Source organism: Lolium perenne, chromosome 1 (assembly GCF_019359855.2).
Source record: "Lolium perenne isolate Kyuss_39 chromosome 1, Kyuss_2.0, whole genome shotgun sequence".
Lineage (NCBI taxonomy): Eukaryota > Viridiplantae > Streptophyta > Magnoliopsida > Poales > Poaceae > Lolium > Lolium perenne.
Genome location: NC_067244.2, coordinates 200,374,747 through 200,394,611, shown reverse-complemented (window position 1 = coordinate 200,394,611; position 19,865 = coordinate 200,374,747). Strand labels below are relative to the sequence as shown.

The 19,865-nt window shown below is 43.4% G+C and overlaps 1 protein-coding gene and 1 long non-coding RNA gene across 2 annotated transcripts; one reads left to right on the top strand and one right to left on the bottom strand.

The window, feature by feature from the left end:
* Positions 1-3,070: 3,070 nt before the first annotated feature.
* Positions 3,071-4,152, bottom strand: LOC127311896 (transcription factor WRKY45-1-like). Its single transcript, XM_051342406.2, has one exon. It carries the CDS (start codon positions 4,075-4,077, stop codon positions 3,220-3,222), a length of 858 nt encoding a protein of 285 aa, XP_051198366.1. The 5' UTR covers positions 4,078-4,152; the 3' UTR covers positions 3,071-3,219.
* Positions 4,153-6,138: 1,986 nt separating this feature from the next.
* On the top strand, positions 6,139-7,096 carry LOC127311843 (uncharacterized). The gene is made up of 3 exons (XR_007857953.2): positions 6,139-6,322; positions 6,445-6,527; positions 6,812-7,096. It is a non-coding gene; the product is annotated as an uncharacterized lncRNA (long non-coding RNA).
* Positions 7,097-19,865: the final 12,769 nt, after the last annotated feature.

Below are 19,865 nucleotides of genomic sequence, written 5' to 3'. Positions count from 1 at the left end.
TATTGGTGTAGCTGTAGTGACGAACAATGCCTTTGATATCATACTTCAAACCGTTGAGAAAACGCTGCATTGTCATCTCGAGAGACTCACGGACACGGCCACGCTGCATAAGCATCTCCATCTCCATGTAGTATTCATCCACAGTCTTCACACCTTGTCTCAATAGAGTCAGCTTATCATATATATTCCGCAAGTAATTTGTAGGCACAAAGCGAGAAGTCATCGCCTCCTTGGCACGCCATGTGCGTATATGTTGCTCACCATCCTCATCTCGGTTACGAACAAAAGCATCCCACCAACGCAAAGTGTAGCCATCAAATTCGGAAGAAGCAAGCTTGATCTTCCGGTCTTCAGTATAATGTGGATGTAAGCTCCACAACTTCTCAATCTTCAGCTCCCAAGTGAGGTATTCTTCAACATCAGCTCCTCCTTCAAACTTGGGTATAGAAAACTTGGGCTTACCCAAACCATCTTCCTCATCTTGTCCACGACCATTGCGGCCAAGTGGGGCCCAACCGCGAGGACGATTACCACGTGGCGCACCACGAGCATTGTGGGCGTCATCTTGAAGCTCAGGATCTTCGTCATCTTCTTGGTGTTGTTGCGCGGTCAAATTCTCAACAACCAAACGCAAATCAGCAAGACTGCGTTGTACACCCGTCATTTGATCTTGCATTGTAGTGACGGTCACATGAGTAGCATCCAGCTTTTGGGAGATCTCTTCAACCTTCCCATTAAGCACATCGTCCTGAGCGCGGAATTCACGTCGCATCTCATTACGAAGAGCCTCATACTCCCTCCATGTGATGATATCGGCAGCACTCTTGTTTTCCTGGTTAACAAGTTTATGATCACTAGCAGACATCGTTAGTAGATTAGTGCACTAAATCAAAAATATATGGTGGTACTCTCACAATTCACTCAAAACTGATAAGAAAAGGAGATCTTACCGTTCCAAAGTAAATTAGTGTTGCTTACCACTTGTAGTAACAACTAGTGCACGGATGTAGCGAAGCGAATATCAAGGGTATAAGAACAAATCACACGACAAAGCAGGGTATATGTGGGGTTGTAGGTAGGCTACCTATTTGCACCAATAACAAGCTCTAGCGCTGACCGTAGACAACCAATGATACTCACACAAGGCGATATAATGGGGCAATGCAACTATATGTGGGAAAAGTTGCAATGCACAAGAGAGACGCTAGCAAAGCTCAACGAGACAGGCACAAGATTGCTCAACTACGGGTGCAGTAAAGTAAACTTAGGCCTTCACTTGATTCAACTAGCACGTCACGTTTCTTTTTGGATTTTTCTTTTGTATAACACACGCAGCTATGTAGCTCTTTTTGCTTCTTTTCAATTTTCTCTTTTTTTTGATATATGACACACCTCCTTGATAACACGGCCAACAGAAATATGCAAAGCACCGATAACCTAACGAGCAGCCTGTCGAGCGGTAAAACTAGTCTCTTCTGGGGAAGTTCCTAGTCACTTTATATCGAAAGGCTGTGTCTATGGTTGGGAACAAGCACACTGTATGTTATGTGGACTCGGAGTAACAAACTGACACACTATGATAAACTAGATGAGAGAGAAAACACAAACCCTAACAATTCTACTAGAGGAAAGATAAAGATACGCAAAAACAACTACGAAAAGCAACTAAAACTCGAAATTAGTGCAATCTAAGGCTATGGCAAACCCTAACCCTAACTTTTTATGGCTCTTTCTGGATAGGAAACACTCACAACTCAACGATGGGGTGGATTGTGGATGACTTACTGAGGAAAACTAGAAATCTGATACCAAGATGATAAGGGGTGGCCCGATCTTCTCAGTAAGCAATAGCGGTGATAATGATCACGGGATGATGGCAGCGGGGAAACACGATGATGAAGTGGATGATAACTTGTATGACGCAACGAGATCTCTCGATTGGTCCCTGTCGCCAATGCAATAGCTCTCAACCCTGCAAGATATTCGCAACTCCACACACTTGCGCACGTAGCCGCCGATCACGAAGCGGTAAGTTGCAACCGTCTAATTCCCAATGGAACAGCAGATCACACAAGACTTTTTCAGGATCTACACAATATCAAGCAATATGGTGTAGGGATTCAATAGTTTTGCTAGAGCAAACAACTAAGAACTAGTGTTTATCTTAAACGTGGTCTAAAGCAGCTAGGGGGGCGTCCTGGGCACTTATATAGGTGTCCGGGACGAGTTCTGGTCGAAAAGATACAAGAATAACCGACCCAGAATAGATTTGGTCGAGACTGACTCGGACGAATCCGGTCTGGAATCCGGTCAACCGGGCCAGGGACCGGGTCGGCCGGTCTGGCGTCCGATCAACCGGGCGGCAACCGGAAACCTCGCAACTTTCCGGTTTTTGCCCGGTACGATGCGTCCCTTCCGGTTGGCGACCGGTTGGCGACCGGTCAACCGGGTCAGGGACCGGACTGGCCGGTCTGGAGGCCGGTCTGACCGGGTGCTGGACCGGCCTGGACGTTGTCTTCTCCTCTCGCGCATGCCTCCCGCTCCTCCCTCGCGCGACCATGAGATATCTACATGTTCAGCTCCATGTCCAGCTTCACGTCCATCTTGACGTCCGTCTTCATGTCCAGCTGCTCCTCTACTCCTCGTGCGACGCTCGTCTCCTCTTGATACCTGATGATACATAAGTAATAGGACTTAAGCAGTATAAAGTTCTCATCAATCAAAGTACCGTTTAGAAACAAGTTCACCTGTTGTTTAAGTAGCTTCGCGCGAGCCCTTGTAATTGGTCCAATCCGAACTTCATTGGACTTGAGCTTCACAGCAGGTTCATCTTCATTTATCAATGACGGAGGTAGTTGTGTAGTAGGGATGTCCTCATCAATGAAGATGGGAAACATGATGAAAACAGAAACATTTGAAGGTCTCGGAAACATCAGGCAGCTGGGAATTTTAAAGATGGCCACATCAGAGACGCAGAAGCCGTCATAAGCTCCTCTATTTTTTTTTAATAAAAGGGCTTGGGGGTGAACGAAAATGTCACAAAAAATATAAGGTGTCCGAAGCTGTCACAGAAATATACACACATTTCGTGCTCATGTTCATCACCAGCTGCAATAAAAATATAGAAACACGCCCATCACAAAATTATATCTGCCACCTATCACAGAGAAGAAAGTAAACCCTCATATTGGTACAAACTACTAGTACAAAGCAGTGCCATCAAAATGGGAAAAAATCGCTGACGTCATCGAACGAGGCCTCGTTGAAGATATCCCAGTCCCATAGAAGGGAGGAAGGGGAAGCGTCGCCGGACGAGCACGGATCCGCCGCCGGCTGCAGATCTGGTGACGCCGCCTCAACTTTGGCCACCTTGGCTGGGAGCTCCTCCTCCTCCCCATTTCCTCCCTCCATCAAGCACCCGTCCCGCGAAGACGAGCGTGAGGTCTCGCTCTGGCCACCGCAGTAATCGTCCGAGGAGGAAGAGGAGCCGAAGTTGATGACGAACGGAAGCGTCTCCCCGTGGTCATTGACCTCCTCGGAGGCTGCGGCGGCGGCGGCGGCGACGTCGGCGCAGCAGGTGTGGTGGCCGAAGTAGGTGATGACGTATAGGGAAGGGTCGTCCTCCGACATCTGGACCTGCCTCGTCGCCTTGCAGCCGCTGTCGTCCCTGTAGGTGCACCTGAAGTAGAGCCTCGGGTGCCTGCTGTTGAGGATCTCCTTCTGCCCGTACTTCCGCCAGATGAAGCCGTCCTCCGCCGTCCTCTTCTTCTCGACTCTCTTCGCCGCCGCCGGCGCCTCTCCGCCGCTCGCGCGCGCCTTCTTGTTCCGCCTCGTCTGCGCGGTTGCGCCCGACTTGCGCTTCCTCCCGCCGTCACCGTCGTCGGCCACGCCGCCGTGGTGGAGCGCGGCGAGCGCGCGGTCGCAGCAGCGGAGGATCTCCGCGGCGAGCTCCCGGATCCCGGCGTGCTCCGTGGGGGGCGCGTCCTGGAGCAGGGCCTCGAGGACGGCGGCGGACTGCCGGCCCTGCACCATCAGCTCGGACACCAAGGAAGCAGCTGGGGTGACGAGTGCTGCCATGTCCTCTCCTCCTCCTCTAGCTAGGACTGAGCTTGCCTTGTTTACTTTTTTTTGTTGTCTCTAGCTAGCTACTCTTCTCGATCTAAGATTTTTGCTCGATGAGGTTTCGGTGGGAAAGGTGGCGCCAATTTATACTCGCGGCCGAGCTTAGATACATCTTAATCTGCAGAGTTTGCCAGCTAGTACTACGTAGTAGCGACGACCGAAGAGCTAGCACATGCCAAGGTGAGCTCGATTGATCGAGAGTGAGGCTATTGACCCACACGCCGTTCCGAATACGGACCAGGCGCTGGGCCAACGCGCGCTTCGATCATCTACCGCGTCTAATGGCGCGTAAATTAACCAGAGTCGTTTCACGGGACCAACCGGGCGTTCACACTTGCACGTTGCAACAGCCATAATAATGCATTGATACGAATTGCACCAGAACCATTATTTTGGAGTGCGCGGAACGTGCAACTTCCAGCTATTTTTATTTTCTTATCCAATTTGCCATCATTGTTTAGAGTAATATGTCGCCCGTGGGTTCATGGTTCATCACACCGTGGCAACAACTTATGTTTTGGGTTATTTTGAGATGCACACTTGTAGAGGACCCCGTGTTGCTCTCTCAGGGTGACATGGATGGCGACTCAACCCTAGGTGAGCCCCCACTACCTCCCCTTCACACCCCCTCCCAACCCCATGCCCCCGTTGCTACCAAAGGAGGTCGCAAGTCCAAAGAGCCGTAGAACGACAATGGGGACGTCACCTCCCGACGGTGGGCTGCACATGCACGATGCACGTTGGTAGCTTGGGGCCGACACACATGCGACAGGAGCACGATGGCTATGGCTGGATCTGATCTAGCGAGCAGAAGTACATCGGCAATGGGTTGGACATAACGACGGCTTGATTTGGTAGTGAGAGGTTTTAGCAGTGGAAGGGTTTGTAGTGTGTAATATGTAGTGCGAAGATGTAGAGAACGAGGGAGGCCGGCAAGTTAGTGGGACTCCAAAAAAGGCCAACTCTTCTTATTAGCTCCGGGACCGGGTCGGCAGTGGTGGATTAAAAACCTAGCTCCAACCTTTTTGGAGTTGACAACAAGGTGTCATAGTTGTGCAACCCCATGTTTTCCTCCATCAATCTCTTGAATTTTCTCAAAAAATAATAACTGTGGTCCTCGAGGCCAAAATTGATATAAGATCTAGTTGTGCCAATTCGGCCGATCATGATGACCCTCAATGTCATGTCCTGTGTTGAGGCATTGCCTTCGAGACCTCGTCATGCGTCGGAGTTTGACCTATGATGTTGTGAAGCTCGTTTGTTCTGGCTAGTGGTTATGTCTTTAGGAATTGGGAGCTCATCATTTTTCAAGTTGTTTTACACCGTCCCAGTTGTGTTTGGAGAGGTCCAAGTCTGCCGAGCTCCCTTGGCGCAAAACGTTCACTTCTGTTGGGCAAGAGTGGTTCTAATGGAGGCTTGCCTTGCCGTTATGACATTCTGGAAACCAGGTCTCAAATTGTCGATTTATTGTTGAGATATATTCTATTACGGTAGCTTAGATGAGGTGGAGATAGTTGGCAACATTGGATGTCTTGGATGAGATTGGTACAAACACGATGTACCTAGAATTGGCCTCTCTCGATGGAGGTAAAGACCTACTCCTGTTTTGATTGTATTGATGATGTGTTTACAAGTCTTTAGAGGCGGAGATGGAGGCTAAGAGTAGACAAATGTGAGATAGGGTTCGCTTCCTCTAGCCAAGCGTTATATAAGCATCTCGCCCATAAGCTAAGTCGACTACCATTGTTGGATCATTGGTTTGTCCTTGAAGTTTTCTATGGGTAGTTTGGGCCTTCAAATCGATCTGGATCGTTGCGAGCGAGCCCATCGGGGAAGCGATTGCATCGTGCTCCCTGGTCCTACCTGGTTGGATACTCCCTCGTCAACAATAGCGAAGGGGTTTGCTCGTAGTCAGGATTTTGTGTGGTTTTCTTGAAAAGGACTTGCGTGTGTATTTTCCCTCCTACTAATCCTTGTAAATTGAGTTAATTCTATTCTATTTATTGGAGTTGTAGGAATGCCCTACTATTGGACCGGATAATTGCTACAAAGCCGCATGAAAATTTAGCTACTTTCCATGATTTGATTACAACTGCTACAATCAAACAAAGTAGAGTACAAATCTTGAGTAGTTAATTACGAACTTCAGAAGAGACAAGAGGAGCTACACTTCTATGGCACCAACCCATCTCATCAGATGGTATGTTTCTTTCAGAACACAACTCATGCTGCCCATTTCATGCAACTGATGGAACCATTAGTTAAAACAATGTATTATGTACAATATTTAGTTAAGCTAATGAACTTGCCCATTCGAGACAGGAGTTGACATATCCTCATTAAGCTAAACACAATGGGCAACTTGGCATTAGGAAAATCGAATGCCAATTCTCCTTTTCTCCCGGGTACACTACTCTTTTTCTTCAACTTGAGAGTTCTGATAATTTTTTTGTTACTATTTTTAGAAAACAGATGGTCCTCTGATATCTGAAACGGTAGATGCGTACCGTTTTTGTCAATCATCTGAGCTAACGAATGCTCAACTTGATTGTTTTTTTCCCTTGGTGAACGATGGCAAAGTTGGCAGCCTAGCTAGTGGCATAGCAGTATCTCATGTGCATGATGCGATCGACTCAACGTGTTCTTTGGCAGCGACTTTAACATCACTTAAAATTTTGTCTTACTGTAGCCTTGAGTGGACTATCAACAACTTGCAGACGTGAAATCGGCTGGCGTAGCTGGCTGGCTGGCTACTGTGTTCACATGATCTATGACAAGGTGTTGGCAAGACTCAAAGGAAAGCCCCATGGAGGATTGACACTTTCATTTTCTATATTTTGTGTGGGTTCCATTCTGTAACATGTTGTGACGCAATGCTCACGGTAGCGTCTCTGACATTAGCTTACTTGAGGATCACTAGTAGAAAAAGAGGATTCAGTCCTGGTTGATAAGACCTTTTAGTCTCGGTTGCAAAAACCGGAACCAGTCATTCGGGATTAAAGGTTCTTCCCTTTAGTCTCGGTGGTAAAATAAGCCGGGACTAAATGATCCGCCACGTGGGCTGCTAGCCCGCGCCGGGGCAAATGATCTTTAGTCCCGGTTTTTAGTACAAACAGGGACTAAAGACTATTTTGTAAAAAAAGAAATCCATTCATTTTTCTAATTATTTTTCACTCTCTCCTTTTTTTTTTATTTTTCAGAATTTCTAGTATTTCTGTTATTTGACAAGTTTAGTCTCTAACTACACTTAATCTCTAGTTAAATTAGTTACTCATGGTCAAACTTTCCGCTTGATCACCCATCCTCCCACTACTCCAGCACTAGCATGTTTAACTTCTGAGTTCATTCCCATCCCACTTCCAAGTGCTTCGGGCGCATGTTATTGATACTAGATATCAATTCTATTAGCATGTTGGTCGATGTCACACTTGTTTATCGTTTGAATTCCAAATAATTATTTTAATAAACAAAATTAATGATGTAACAATAATTTTGAATAAATAAACAAACATTAAGTTTTTAAATTTGTATTATAATTATTATTTTAAATGTTTTTTTTGTCAAACCTAAAACTTAAAAATTTGAAAATATAAAAATTGGCTAACCTCCTTTATGGTTAAGTAACATTAATATTTATGCAGGATGCAATTATTAATTTAAGATTTGCAAAAATATGAAATCTTGAATTTCTAGCAAAAAAATAAAATCTTCTTTCATATATCCATTTGGAATTTTAAGAATCAAAAAATTGGCTAACGGGTAAACCCGGGTGAATTCGGATGTAAATTTTTCCCACGATCATTTTGATATATTATACGTTTTTTTCCAACGTCGTATGCAACCAGAAAATCCATTTTAACGTTTTGCAAACCTTTTTTTGCATAAAAAATCGAAATTCAAATTTGTTAATTTACTCTAATAGTAGGTTGCGTAACATACAGGAATCTCAAAATATTTTATTTTTTGAATTTTCTATCATTTTGTTTTATATTTTACAAAGTTAAAAAGGTGATCCACGGGGGGAGGGAGGTGGAGGTGCGCGGGGAGCCAAAATATGTACAGAGCCTTTAGTCTCGGTTGGTATTACCAACCGGAACTAAAGGCTTTCACCCCGAATGTAGCCTGCCTCCATCCCTTTAGTCCCGGTTGGTAAAGGTTCCAAACGAACCGGACTAAAGCTCCCGTGGGTGTTGGATGAAAGACCTGGTTTCTACTAGTGGATAGGCACTTATTTTTAGCTTGTAAGTTGTGAGTGTCTTTTTTTAGGATAAAAAGGCTCAAGCTCCTATATTTTAAACATAAGGCCCATGGCCCAACTTTAATTTAATAAAGATACAACACATCAGAGTACAATACAACGCATGCAAGTTCAAGTTCAGCATCAACAAGTCACCCCCCACCAACACATAAGGCTCGAGCTCCTGTTCCCACTAGTAGAAAATGGAGCTATTGTCCCAGTTTTGGAGGGCCTTTAGTTTCGGTTGTCCAACCGGGACTGCCACAACAGGATTAAAGCCCCCACCTTTAGTCCCGGTTAGGTTACAAATCGGGACTAAAGACCATCAACGTAGACGCGGCAGAATGTTCGGGCTGGGGAACCTTTAGTCCCGGTTGGTAACACCAACCGGGACTAAAGTCCGTGCTAGGGTTTATGGCTCTAACCCCTGTATTTTGTGTTTTGCATTTTCATTCAATCCCTTTTCATTTATACATATTCTACACTAATACATATATATTGCACACATTGATGCAGACTACTACACACTGCACATGTTGATGAATATATATAAAACATATTTTCTCTTACGATCACACATATATATACAATTGCTGGCCATGGGAGCTCGACAATCGTATGCAATGATGCATCTATTTTATTACATGAAGATCATTAAATTACAAGGAGGCATAGGGGTAATAGTATTCTCCGGCTTCAGATATGACCTCCATAAGCAAAAATTCTGACAATCCCTCTTGAATTGGTTGTAGGCATGCCTTTGGTAGGACGTTCCCCCGCCTGCCTTCTGTCTATAAAGAATAAGATCAAATATGAATATGTAAGTTGTGTGTATATCAAATTATCATAAAAATAATTGTGAATATTTTTACGTAGTCGATTTTTTTTGTAATCTACGTGCCGCTTAATCGTCATGTTGATGAACTTGAAAACGTAGTATGCACATAAATTGGTCCCCTGTGGCTGCCACTCGCACTTTACGAGAATAGAATTCAATCAAAAAATAATCAAGCATGATAATGGTATATATATTGAAACTAGAATTAAAGCGATGAGACGAGCTAGCTAGTACTATCTACTTACCTCAAGACTTTCATAACGCAGGGCCAGTGGCCATTGAACGGTCACCTTTGTGATGAACACTTTTGGAACAACTGACCGGCAAAAGAAAATGAATAAAGAAGTTATTAATTACTTGGTATCAGGGAAATGAACAAAAGAGGCTAATATAGTGCGATAATGATTGAAATTACCTGTTGATCATGTAAGTTAGGCTATTGTACTCCTCATGGTCTTTATCTAATGGGTCCATGATATAAACTTTTCTAGAACCATGCATGCATAACTCATCAGTTACACTTAACATCGAGTAAGCAATATAGAATATGTGTACAAGACAATGGCACTCACTTAAAGTTGTAAGGAAATAATATGCACCCACATGTATTTTGTTTCACTAAAAAATTATAAAGTTGGACTCTGTGTCCTTGGGATAACTTTCCATCATAGCCCAATTAACGACATATGGGTCAATGAATCTAATGTCATATACTGCCTTTCTTCTACATTCAAAAATCTTCCATCTGCATAATGGCGTACAAAAGAATATAGTATGAATAACTACATAATGAACGAGGTGAGCTAGAGACTTAGTTATAGAAATAAATCACTTACAAACAATAAGAACTAGCAAAAGATTTGTCGAGAGTGTCTAGATTGAATAACTGAAACAATCCTTCAAGCTCAATAGCTATGGAGTCTTCATGGTAGTAATTATCATTTTGTACTACCACCATGAGATAATTGCGATCTCCCTTTCTGATTTCCTCGTACCACTGATGCAATTTTCGCATTTGTGTTAGTAGGAGTGGGATCTACTCACGTCTGACCAGAGACTTCCCGCAGACATATTTCCATGCTAGTTCATCAAGCTTGGGCATATCATCGATGCCCATCAATTGATCAATAGTAAGACCTTGTACGCTACATCAGCCAGGCGTAAGTTTTGATCGGAATACACCTTGAGCGGGGGGATCGATTTCTTTTCATGTTCTTCGAGCTGGACAACTTTTTTCCCGCTTGCGCTACTACTGTTGGAGATATGTCCAAGAGGCAATAATAAAGTGGTTATTATTATATTTTTGTGTTTATGATAATTTTTTTGCATGACATGCTATAATTGTATTAACTGGAAATATTAATACTTGTGTGTTTTGTAAACATAAAAGAGTCCCTAGTAATCCTCTTGTTAAAATAGCTTGCTGATTAATAGATGATCGTGGTTTCTTGATCATGAACATTGGATGTTATTAATAACAAGATCATATCATTAAGAGAATAATATGATGGAAACACACCCATAGTAAGCATAGCATAAAATCAAGTCATTATGTTCGTTTTTCTACAAGCTTTCAAATACATAGTAACATAATCCTTCGACCATGAGATCATGTTAATCATACACACCGGAGGGATGCTTTGATAACATCAAACGCCAGTTCGTAATTGGGTGGTTATAAAGGTGGCATTGGCTATTCTGAAAGTATGAGTTGAAGCGCATGGATCAAGAGTGGGATTTGTCCATCCAAATGATGGATAGATATACTCTAGGCCCTCTCGGTGGAATGTCATCCAATTAGCTTGCAAGCATGTGACTAGGTCACAAGGGATGTCATGTCACGGTATGAGTAAAGAGTACTTATCAGTAGTGAGGTTAAACTAGGTATGGAGATACCAATGATCGAACCTCAGATAAGTAAAGTATTGCACGATAAAGGGAATCGGTATCGTTTGTTAATGGTTATTTTGATCACAAAGTCACCGTTGAATATGTGGGGGCCATTATGGATCTCCAGGTCCCGCTATTGGTTATTGATCGGAGAGGTGTCTCGATCATCTCTGCATAGTTTATTGGGTGACACACTTAAGGTTCGATGTTGTTTAAGTAGATATGGAATATGCGATGGAGACTGAATATTGTTCGGACTCTCGGATGGGATCCAGGACATCACGAGAATGTTCGGAATGGTTCGGAGAATAAGATTCATATAAGGAAAGTTATTTTCCGGAGTTCAAAAAATTTCGAGAATTTTTCGGTGGAAGACCGAAAGGTTTCTAGAAGGTTCCGGAGGGGCCACTGGTTGGCCCATGACCCCGGGAGGGGGCACATGAGCCAAGGGGGTGCTGCCCAGCCCTAAGGGCATCTCCATCCACCCGATGCATTTTTATGTCCGTATGAGTCGGGCACGGACATAAAAAATGTCCACATGTCCGCATGCGTCTGCCCCTTCTCCAGCGACAGGGACACATTTTTTTGACCGTAAGGGCCTACCATGCATGATTAGGGAGGAGAGAGAGGGAAAGATTCCATTTATGTGGCTAGGAATGGCCAGCACATGGGCCCTCCCTGCATTAGGAGGAGAGAGAAGAGGCCATGCAGCCCAAATGGACGCAAACAAACGCGCGGACGCGTCCACACAGACGCATTCCTGGCGCATATTTGGTCCACGTTTGCGTCAGAACGGACGCTGCAGACGTTTTGCATCTAGACGCTGGAGCGCGTTTTTTGTCCGCGCAAATGCATGTGGACGAAAAACGTCCGTTTGCGTCGCCCCGTTGGAGATGCCCTAATGGGCCAGGCGCACCACACCTCAAGGCCCAGGCCAGCCAACCCCCTAGGGATAAGGGAAACCCTAAAAAAGAGGGGAGTCTTGGGGGGCAAGTTTCCCCCCTCTCCCTTGGTGCATCGGCCCTAGGGCTTGGAGGAGGGGCCAAGGAAACCTATGCCGGCCCTCCCCCTATATAAAGAGGGGAGGGGGCAGGGGCGCAACCTCCCTTCCACTCCAACCCTAGCTGCCACCTCTCCTCCCTACTCCCTTCTTCCTGCGCAGGCTTGGCGAAGCCCTGCAGGAATTCTCCTCCACCATCACCACCATGTCGTCGTGCTGCTGGGATTCCAAGGGTATCTACTACGTCTGCTGCTCCACTGGAATGGGGAGAAGAACATATTCATCGACTCCGTACGTGTGACCAAGTATGGAAGTGTTGCGGATCGCAACACCGGAAGGATCATCTTCATCAACCACGAGATCAGATCTCGTTAAGTCTTTGGATCTTCGAGGGTTAGTTCTCATCTATCTCATTGCACCTTTATGCTAGATTAGATCTTGGATTTTCCATAGATTGGATCTTGGTTTTTTCGTTCTTGCGGTAGATTTTTTTTGTTTTCTATGCTACGAACCCTACTGTGGTATCAGAGCCGTATCTATGCGTAGATCTATTGCACGAGTAGAACACAATGTTTTTATGGGCGTTGATGCTTTTGTTGTCGTTTGATTTTTGTGTACTTTGCATCTTGCGAGATGGTGGGATGAAGCGGCCCGGACTAACCTTACATTTCCGCGCACATAAAACCTGCTCCACGCTTGACGTGCAACTTGCATTGCAGAAGTGGCTTTGCGGGTGTCTGTCTCTCCCACCATATTTATGATTCAATTTACAATCTGCAATTGACAATACTTGTATCAACGTTGTAGTTCTTGTTCGTAGGTAATAACGGTTCTTATTTGAAAGCCCCAAGCCACATAAAATATGCAAAGAAAATTAGAGGTGTCTAACTTGTTTTTGCAGGGGCATGTGATGTGATATGGCCATGATGAAGATTGTGATTATATTTGATGTATGAAATGATCATTATTGTAATATGGCAACCGGTAGGAGCCTAATGGTTGTCTTTAATTTTTTTAAGACATGTGTGTCTATTCATCATGTAATAGCTTAATTTATTTCAAGTAGTTGTAATAAATGCTATTAGTGATGTACAACCATGACGCGGCTCCACTGACCTTGACGCCATGCTGGTGATGATTGAGATCATGTTCGTGCTTTGGAGATGGAGATCTAATGCACAAGAAGAAAGGCCATATCATGTCATATATTATGAATTGCATGTGATATTAATCCTTTATGCATCTTATATTGCTTAGATCGCGACGGTAGCACTATAAGATGATCCCTCTCACTAAATGTCAAGATAATAAACTGTTCGTCCTTAGTATGCACCGTTGCTAAGACTCATCGTTTCAAAGCATCACGTGATGATCAGGTGTGATAGATTCTACGTGCGCATACAACGGGTGCAAGCCAGATTTGCACATGCGAATACTTGGGTTAAACTTGACGAGCCTAGCATGTACAAACATGGCTTCGGAACAGGAATACCGAAAGGTAAATCATGGGTCATATGAATGATATGATGAACATGTTGATTGTTCGCCTTTGAAGCTACATCTTCTCTCGTGAAGATCGGACTTGGTGTAGTGGATTTGGTTCTATAATCACTAAGGCAACATGAGGGATGTTGTTTTGAGTGGGAATTCACCTAGTTAATTTAAGAATTAAACTGAACTCATTTTATCATAAAATTAGTCTAAATTATTTGCAAATATGTTGTAGATCATGTCGACCCCTACCATCAACTTTCATGCGTTCCTAGAGAAAGAAAAGCTGAAAAACAGTGGAAGCAACTTCACGGAGTGATTCCATAACATTAGGATTGTCCTCAGTGCTGGTCAAAAGACCTACTCGATGCATTGCTAGGTGACCCACCTACAGAGAATGCTCCCGATGAGGTGAAAAATGCTTTCCTCACTCGGAAACATGATTACTCCACAGTTCAGTGTGCCATCTTATACGTTTTAGAATCAGAGCTTCAGAAGCGCTTTGGGAACCACGACCCACATGATATTATCAATGAGCTCAAAATGATATTTGAAACTCATGCAGCCGTGGAAAGCTATGCAACCTCTAATAAGTTCTTTAAATGTAAGATGGAAGAGGGCAGCTCCGTTAGCGAGAACATGCTTGAAATGCCTGGGCACGCGAACAAACTCCAAGATTTGGGAATAATGGTTCCTAATGCACTGGGGATTCATCGTGTTCTCCAATCGCTTCCACCTAGTTACAAGAACTTCGTGATGAACTACAATATCTAGCTAGTGCATGAATAAGACGTTGCATGAACTCTTCTCAATGTTGAAAACTGCTGAAGTGGAGACTAAGAAAGAGCACCAAGTTTTGATGGTCAATAAGACCACCAATTTCAAGAAGCAGGGCAAGCCTAAGGACAAGGGAAAATTCAAGAAGGGTGGCAAGAAAGTTTCATCACCTCCTAAGAAGCCCAAGGCTATACCTCAGCCTGATACTGTGTGCTATTACTAGAAGGGCGATGGGCACTGGAAGCAGACCTACTCCAAGTACCTGATAGATCTGAAGAACGGCAACATCAAGAAGAAAGGTATATTTGATATACATGTTATTAATGTTATCTTACTAGTAATCATAGTATAGCCTGGGTATTTGATACTGGTTCGGTTGCTCACATTTGAACTCGAAACAAGAACTGCGGAATAAATGAAGACTAGCGAGGGACGATGTGACGATGCGCGTTGGAAATGGCTCCAAGGTTGATGTGATCGCCGTCGACACGCTCCCTCTTCATCTACCATCAAGATTAGTTTTAAGTATAAATAATTTTTATTTGGTGACTGTGTTAAGCATGCATAGTATATCTGCATCTTGCTTATTGCAAGACGGTTATTCATTAAAGTCTGAGAATAATGGTTGTTCTATTTGTATGAGTAATATCTTTTATGGTCATGCACCTGAGATGAATGATTTATTCTTATTAAATCTCGATATTAGTGATACACATGTTCATAACATTGATGCTAAATGAATAAATTTGAACGATAATTCTACATACATGTGGGACTGTCATCTTGGTCATATTGGAGTGAAACGCATGAAGAAAATCCATTCCGTTGGTCTTCTAGAATCACTTGAAAGATGAAAATCATGTCTAATGGGTAAAATGACAAAGACTTAATTCTCTGGGATAATGGAGCGAGCTACGGACTTATTGGAAGTAATACATACCGATGTGTGCGGTCCAATGAGTGTAGCATCACGCGGTGGATATTGTTATGTTCTTACTTTCACTGATGACTTGAGTAGATATGGGTATATCTTATGAAACATAAGTCTGAAACTTTCGAGAAATTTAAGGAATTTCTAAGTGAAGTAGAAAATCAGTGTAACAAGAAGATTAAGTTACCGTGTTCTCATCGCGGAGGTCAATATCTGAGATATGATTTTGGCATGCATTTAAAGAAATGTGGAATACTTTCACAGTTGACACCGCTGGGAACACCACAGCGTAATGGTGTGTCCGAACGTCCTAATCGAACTCTCTTAGATATGGTTCAGTCTATGATGTCTCTTATAGATTTACCGTTATCATTTTGGGGTTATGCATTAGAGATAGCCGCATTCACTTTAAATAGGGGGACCATCTAAATCCATTGAAACGACACCATATGAATTGTGGTTTGGTAAGAAACCTAAGTTGTCGTTCCTTAAACTTTGGTTGCAAACCTTATATAAAGAAGTTACAACCTGACAAGCTTGAAGCCAAAGCGGAAAAATGCGTCTTCATAGGATACCCTAAAGAAACAATTGGGTATACCTTCTATCATAGGGATCTGAAGGCAAAATTTACGTTGCCAAGAATGGATCCTTTTTTGAAAAGGAGTTTCTCTCGAAAGATGTGACCGGAAGGAAAGTAGAACTCAACAAGGTTATTGAACCTTCTCTCGGATTTGAGAGTAGCGCAGCACTGGAAGATGTTCATGTTCCACCTGTACCAATAAGAGAGGAAGCTAATGATGATAATCATGAAACTTCGAACGAAGTTGCTACTAAACCTCACAGGTCGACGAGGGTTCGTACCACTCCTGATTGGTATGGCCCTGTCTTGAATGTCATGTTGGTGGACAACACGGACGAACCTGCGGCATATGAGGAAGCGATGATGAGCCCGGATTCAAACAAATGGAAATAAGCCATGGAATCCGAAATGGGATCCATGTACGAAAACCAAGTGTGGACTTTCGTGGACCTACCTTATGGCCGCAAGACTGTCGAGAATAAATGGATTTTCAAAAATAAAACAGAAGCTCATGGTAATAATTGTCTATAAAGGTTGACTTGTCGCGATAGGGTTCCAAAAAATTCAAGGAGTTGACTACAATGAGATCCGGTAGCAAAGCTAAAGTCTATGTGGATTTTGTTAGCAATCGCTGCATTTTTCGATTATGAGATTTGGCAGATGGATGTCAAAACGGCATTCCTTAATGGTGATATTGAGGAAGAGTTGTATATGGTACAACCCAAAGGTTTTGTCGATCCTAAAGATGCTGACAAGGTATGCAAACTTCAACGCTCCATTTATGGACTGAAGCTAGCATCCCGGAGCTGGAATCAACATTTTGATAAGGTGATAAAAAACTTTGGATTTATACAAACTTTTGGAGAAGCTTGTATTTACAAGAAAGTGAGTGGGAGCTCTGTAGCATTCCTGGTACTATATGTGGATGACATATTGTTGATTGGGAATGATATAGAACTTCTTGAAAGTGTCAAAGGCTATTTGAACAATAGTTTTTCAATGAAGGATCTTGGAGAAGCAACATACATTTTAGGCATCAAGATTTATAGAGATAAATCAAGACGATTAATAGGGCTTTCATAGAGTTCATACCTGGACAAAGTTTTAAAAAGGTTTAAAATGGTAGAAAGCAAGAGAGGGTTATTGCCCATGTTTCCAGGAAAGACCCTGAGTAAAAATCAAGGTCCAGCTACGGCAAAAGAAAGAGAAAGGATGAGTAAAATTCCCTATGCCTCAGTGATAGGCTCTATTATGTATGACATGTTGTGTACAAGACCGGATATCACACATGCTGTTAGTTTGACCAGCATATATCAAAGTGATCCTGGATTGGAACACTAGACAACAGTCAAGAACATACTGAAGTACTTGAAGAGGACTAAGCTTCTTATGGAGGTGACGAAGAGCTCGTTGTAACCAGTTACACCGATGCTAGTTGGAACACCGATCCGGATGACTCTAAGTCTCAGTTTGGATACGTATTTATTTTTAATGGTGCAATAGTGAGCTGGAGGAGTGCCAAGCAAAGCGTTGTGGTGAAGTCTTCAACTGAATTAGAATACATAGCTGCTTCGGAGGCTTCAAAAGAAGCGATATGGATAAAGGAGTTCATTACTGAGCTTTTTGTGGTTCCCAATGCGTTGGACTCAATGACCATCTATTGTGACAACATGGGTGACATAGCCAATGCACATGAGCCAAGGTCACACAAGAAGCTGAAGCATATCAAGTTACATTTCCATTCTATTCGTGAGTATGTCCAAGATGGAGACATAAAGATTTGCAAAGTACACACAGATCTGAATGTGGCAGATCCATTGACTAAACCTCTCCCTAGAGTAAAACATGACCAACACCAGAACGCCATGGGTCACACCAAGAAAAGTTCTGATCCTCAACGTCAAATTTTCGTCAGGTATGGCCCCTTTTTCGTCGCCTATGGGCCTAACCCGACGATATGGGTTCAGTGGTCAATACAGCGTCACGCAAAGGCCTACCACAAATTTTTTCGGTCCGTCGCGTTTGGTCGCCCTTTGGCCTTGGAAAATCGGACCATTGCAGAAGAGGTTTCGGGAGGCCGTTGACTGCTGACGTCATGCAAACTGATACGTGGCAGACGCCGTTAACTCTCAGTTAACGCTGTTAACCGGCTAAAATCCCGTGGTAGATGGTAAGCCCACACAAGGCCTGCCATGCCTTAAGCAGGCCGGCCCATTTAGTTTGCGGGCTGGGACAGCTAATTTAGGTTGACCGATCAACTATATAACTTTGCTGGGCTAGTAGGTACGTGGGCCGGGCCTAACCTCTAAGGTTGACTGGTCAAAACTTCAATGGGCTAGCCCACTAAGCACGTGGGTTGGGCCGAATGCCTTCGTTTGATCGGTCAAAAGGACGAGTGGGCCAGCCCACTGATCAAGTGGGCCAGGCCGGATGTTTCCGTTTGACTGGTCAACAATTAAATGGGTTGGCCCAATAGTCATGTGGGCTGGGCCGAATATCTTTGTTTGACCGGTCAACATGCAAATCGGGCCGACCCAATAAGCATGTGGGGCCGGGCCAAATGTCTTTGTTTGACCGGTCAACAGACAAACGGGCTGGCCCAATAAGTATGTGGGCCAGGCTGAAGGTTTCGTTTGATCGGTCAACAGATAAACGGGCCGGCCCAATAAGCATGTGGGTCCCACTTTCCTGTTATTGGGCCGGCCTAGTTAGTAAGTGGGGTCCACCTTAAAGCAAGTGGGTTGGCCCAATAAGCATGTGGGTCTCACTTTCCTGTTATTGGGCCGACCCAGTTAGTAAGTGGGGTCCACCTTAAAGCAAGTGGGCCGGCCCAATAAGTAAGTGGGTCGGCCCTCAAAATAAAAGTGGGCCCCACTTACAGTAAGTGGGTCGACCCATTAAGTAAGTGCAAGGGCATTTGGTCGTTTGACTAGTCAACTTGCATTATGGGCCGACCTAGTTAGGCATATGGGAAGGCCCATTAAATTTCATGGGCATGCAGCCAATTAAAGTTAAAAGCTGGTAATAATGATATGCCCAATTACATACATATTATAGCATTTTGTCCAAAATAAAATAATTAGGAAAATAACAAGATAATTAATGTGTCAAAATAAAAAAATACATATAATCATGGAGGGCTTCTATTAGCATCATCAATAACACGCTGATATTTAGCGGTCGCCTTGATTGAATCTTGCGTACTCTTTTTCAACATATCAGCTACAGATCTTAGAGCAGCAACATCATGTCTTTCATACAGTACAACCTTGATATATTTACTATTTGTTGAAAGGAATGGTCTAGGTTGACCGCTATGAGAGGATGCATCAGAAGAAAGGTCAGAAATTTTTGGGGGCCTCTCTTCTGATGAGGATTGCTTCATTACAACTGCATTCTGATATGTATTGCAAAAAGAGTTAAATGATGAACTACACAAACATGTATTAAACATTGTCGATATGTATTAAGCACATACTTACATTATATCGTTGCATAGGCTCACTACGGAACTTTTTTTGCCCTCTATCTTCTTCTAAGGACTGCTTCATTACAACTGCATTCTAGTAATATTGCAAACATAGTTACAACATTGAGCTATTCAAACATGTATTATGAAATGTAGATATAAGATAATAACAAGTTGAAGAAATAAGCACAATATAATGTATGGAACTTGTACTAGGCACATACTTACATTATAATGTTGCACAGGCTCGCTACAGATCCTTTTTTGGCGCCTATGTTCTAATGATGACTGCTTCATTACAATTACATTCTGGTAATATTGCAAACATAGTTACAACAATGAACTATTCAAACATGTATTATGCAATGTACATTAGATAACAGCATGTAGCAGAAATAAGCACAAGATAAGATATGAAACATGTAATAAGCACATACTGGCTCGCTGCAGGTCCTTCTCTTGCGTGCACTAGTCATGGTCAACACGCCTTTCGTTTTAGGCTCAGCCATCAGGTGAAATTCTAATCCTCC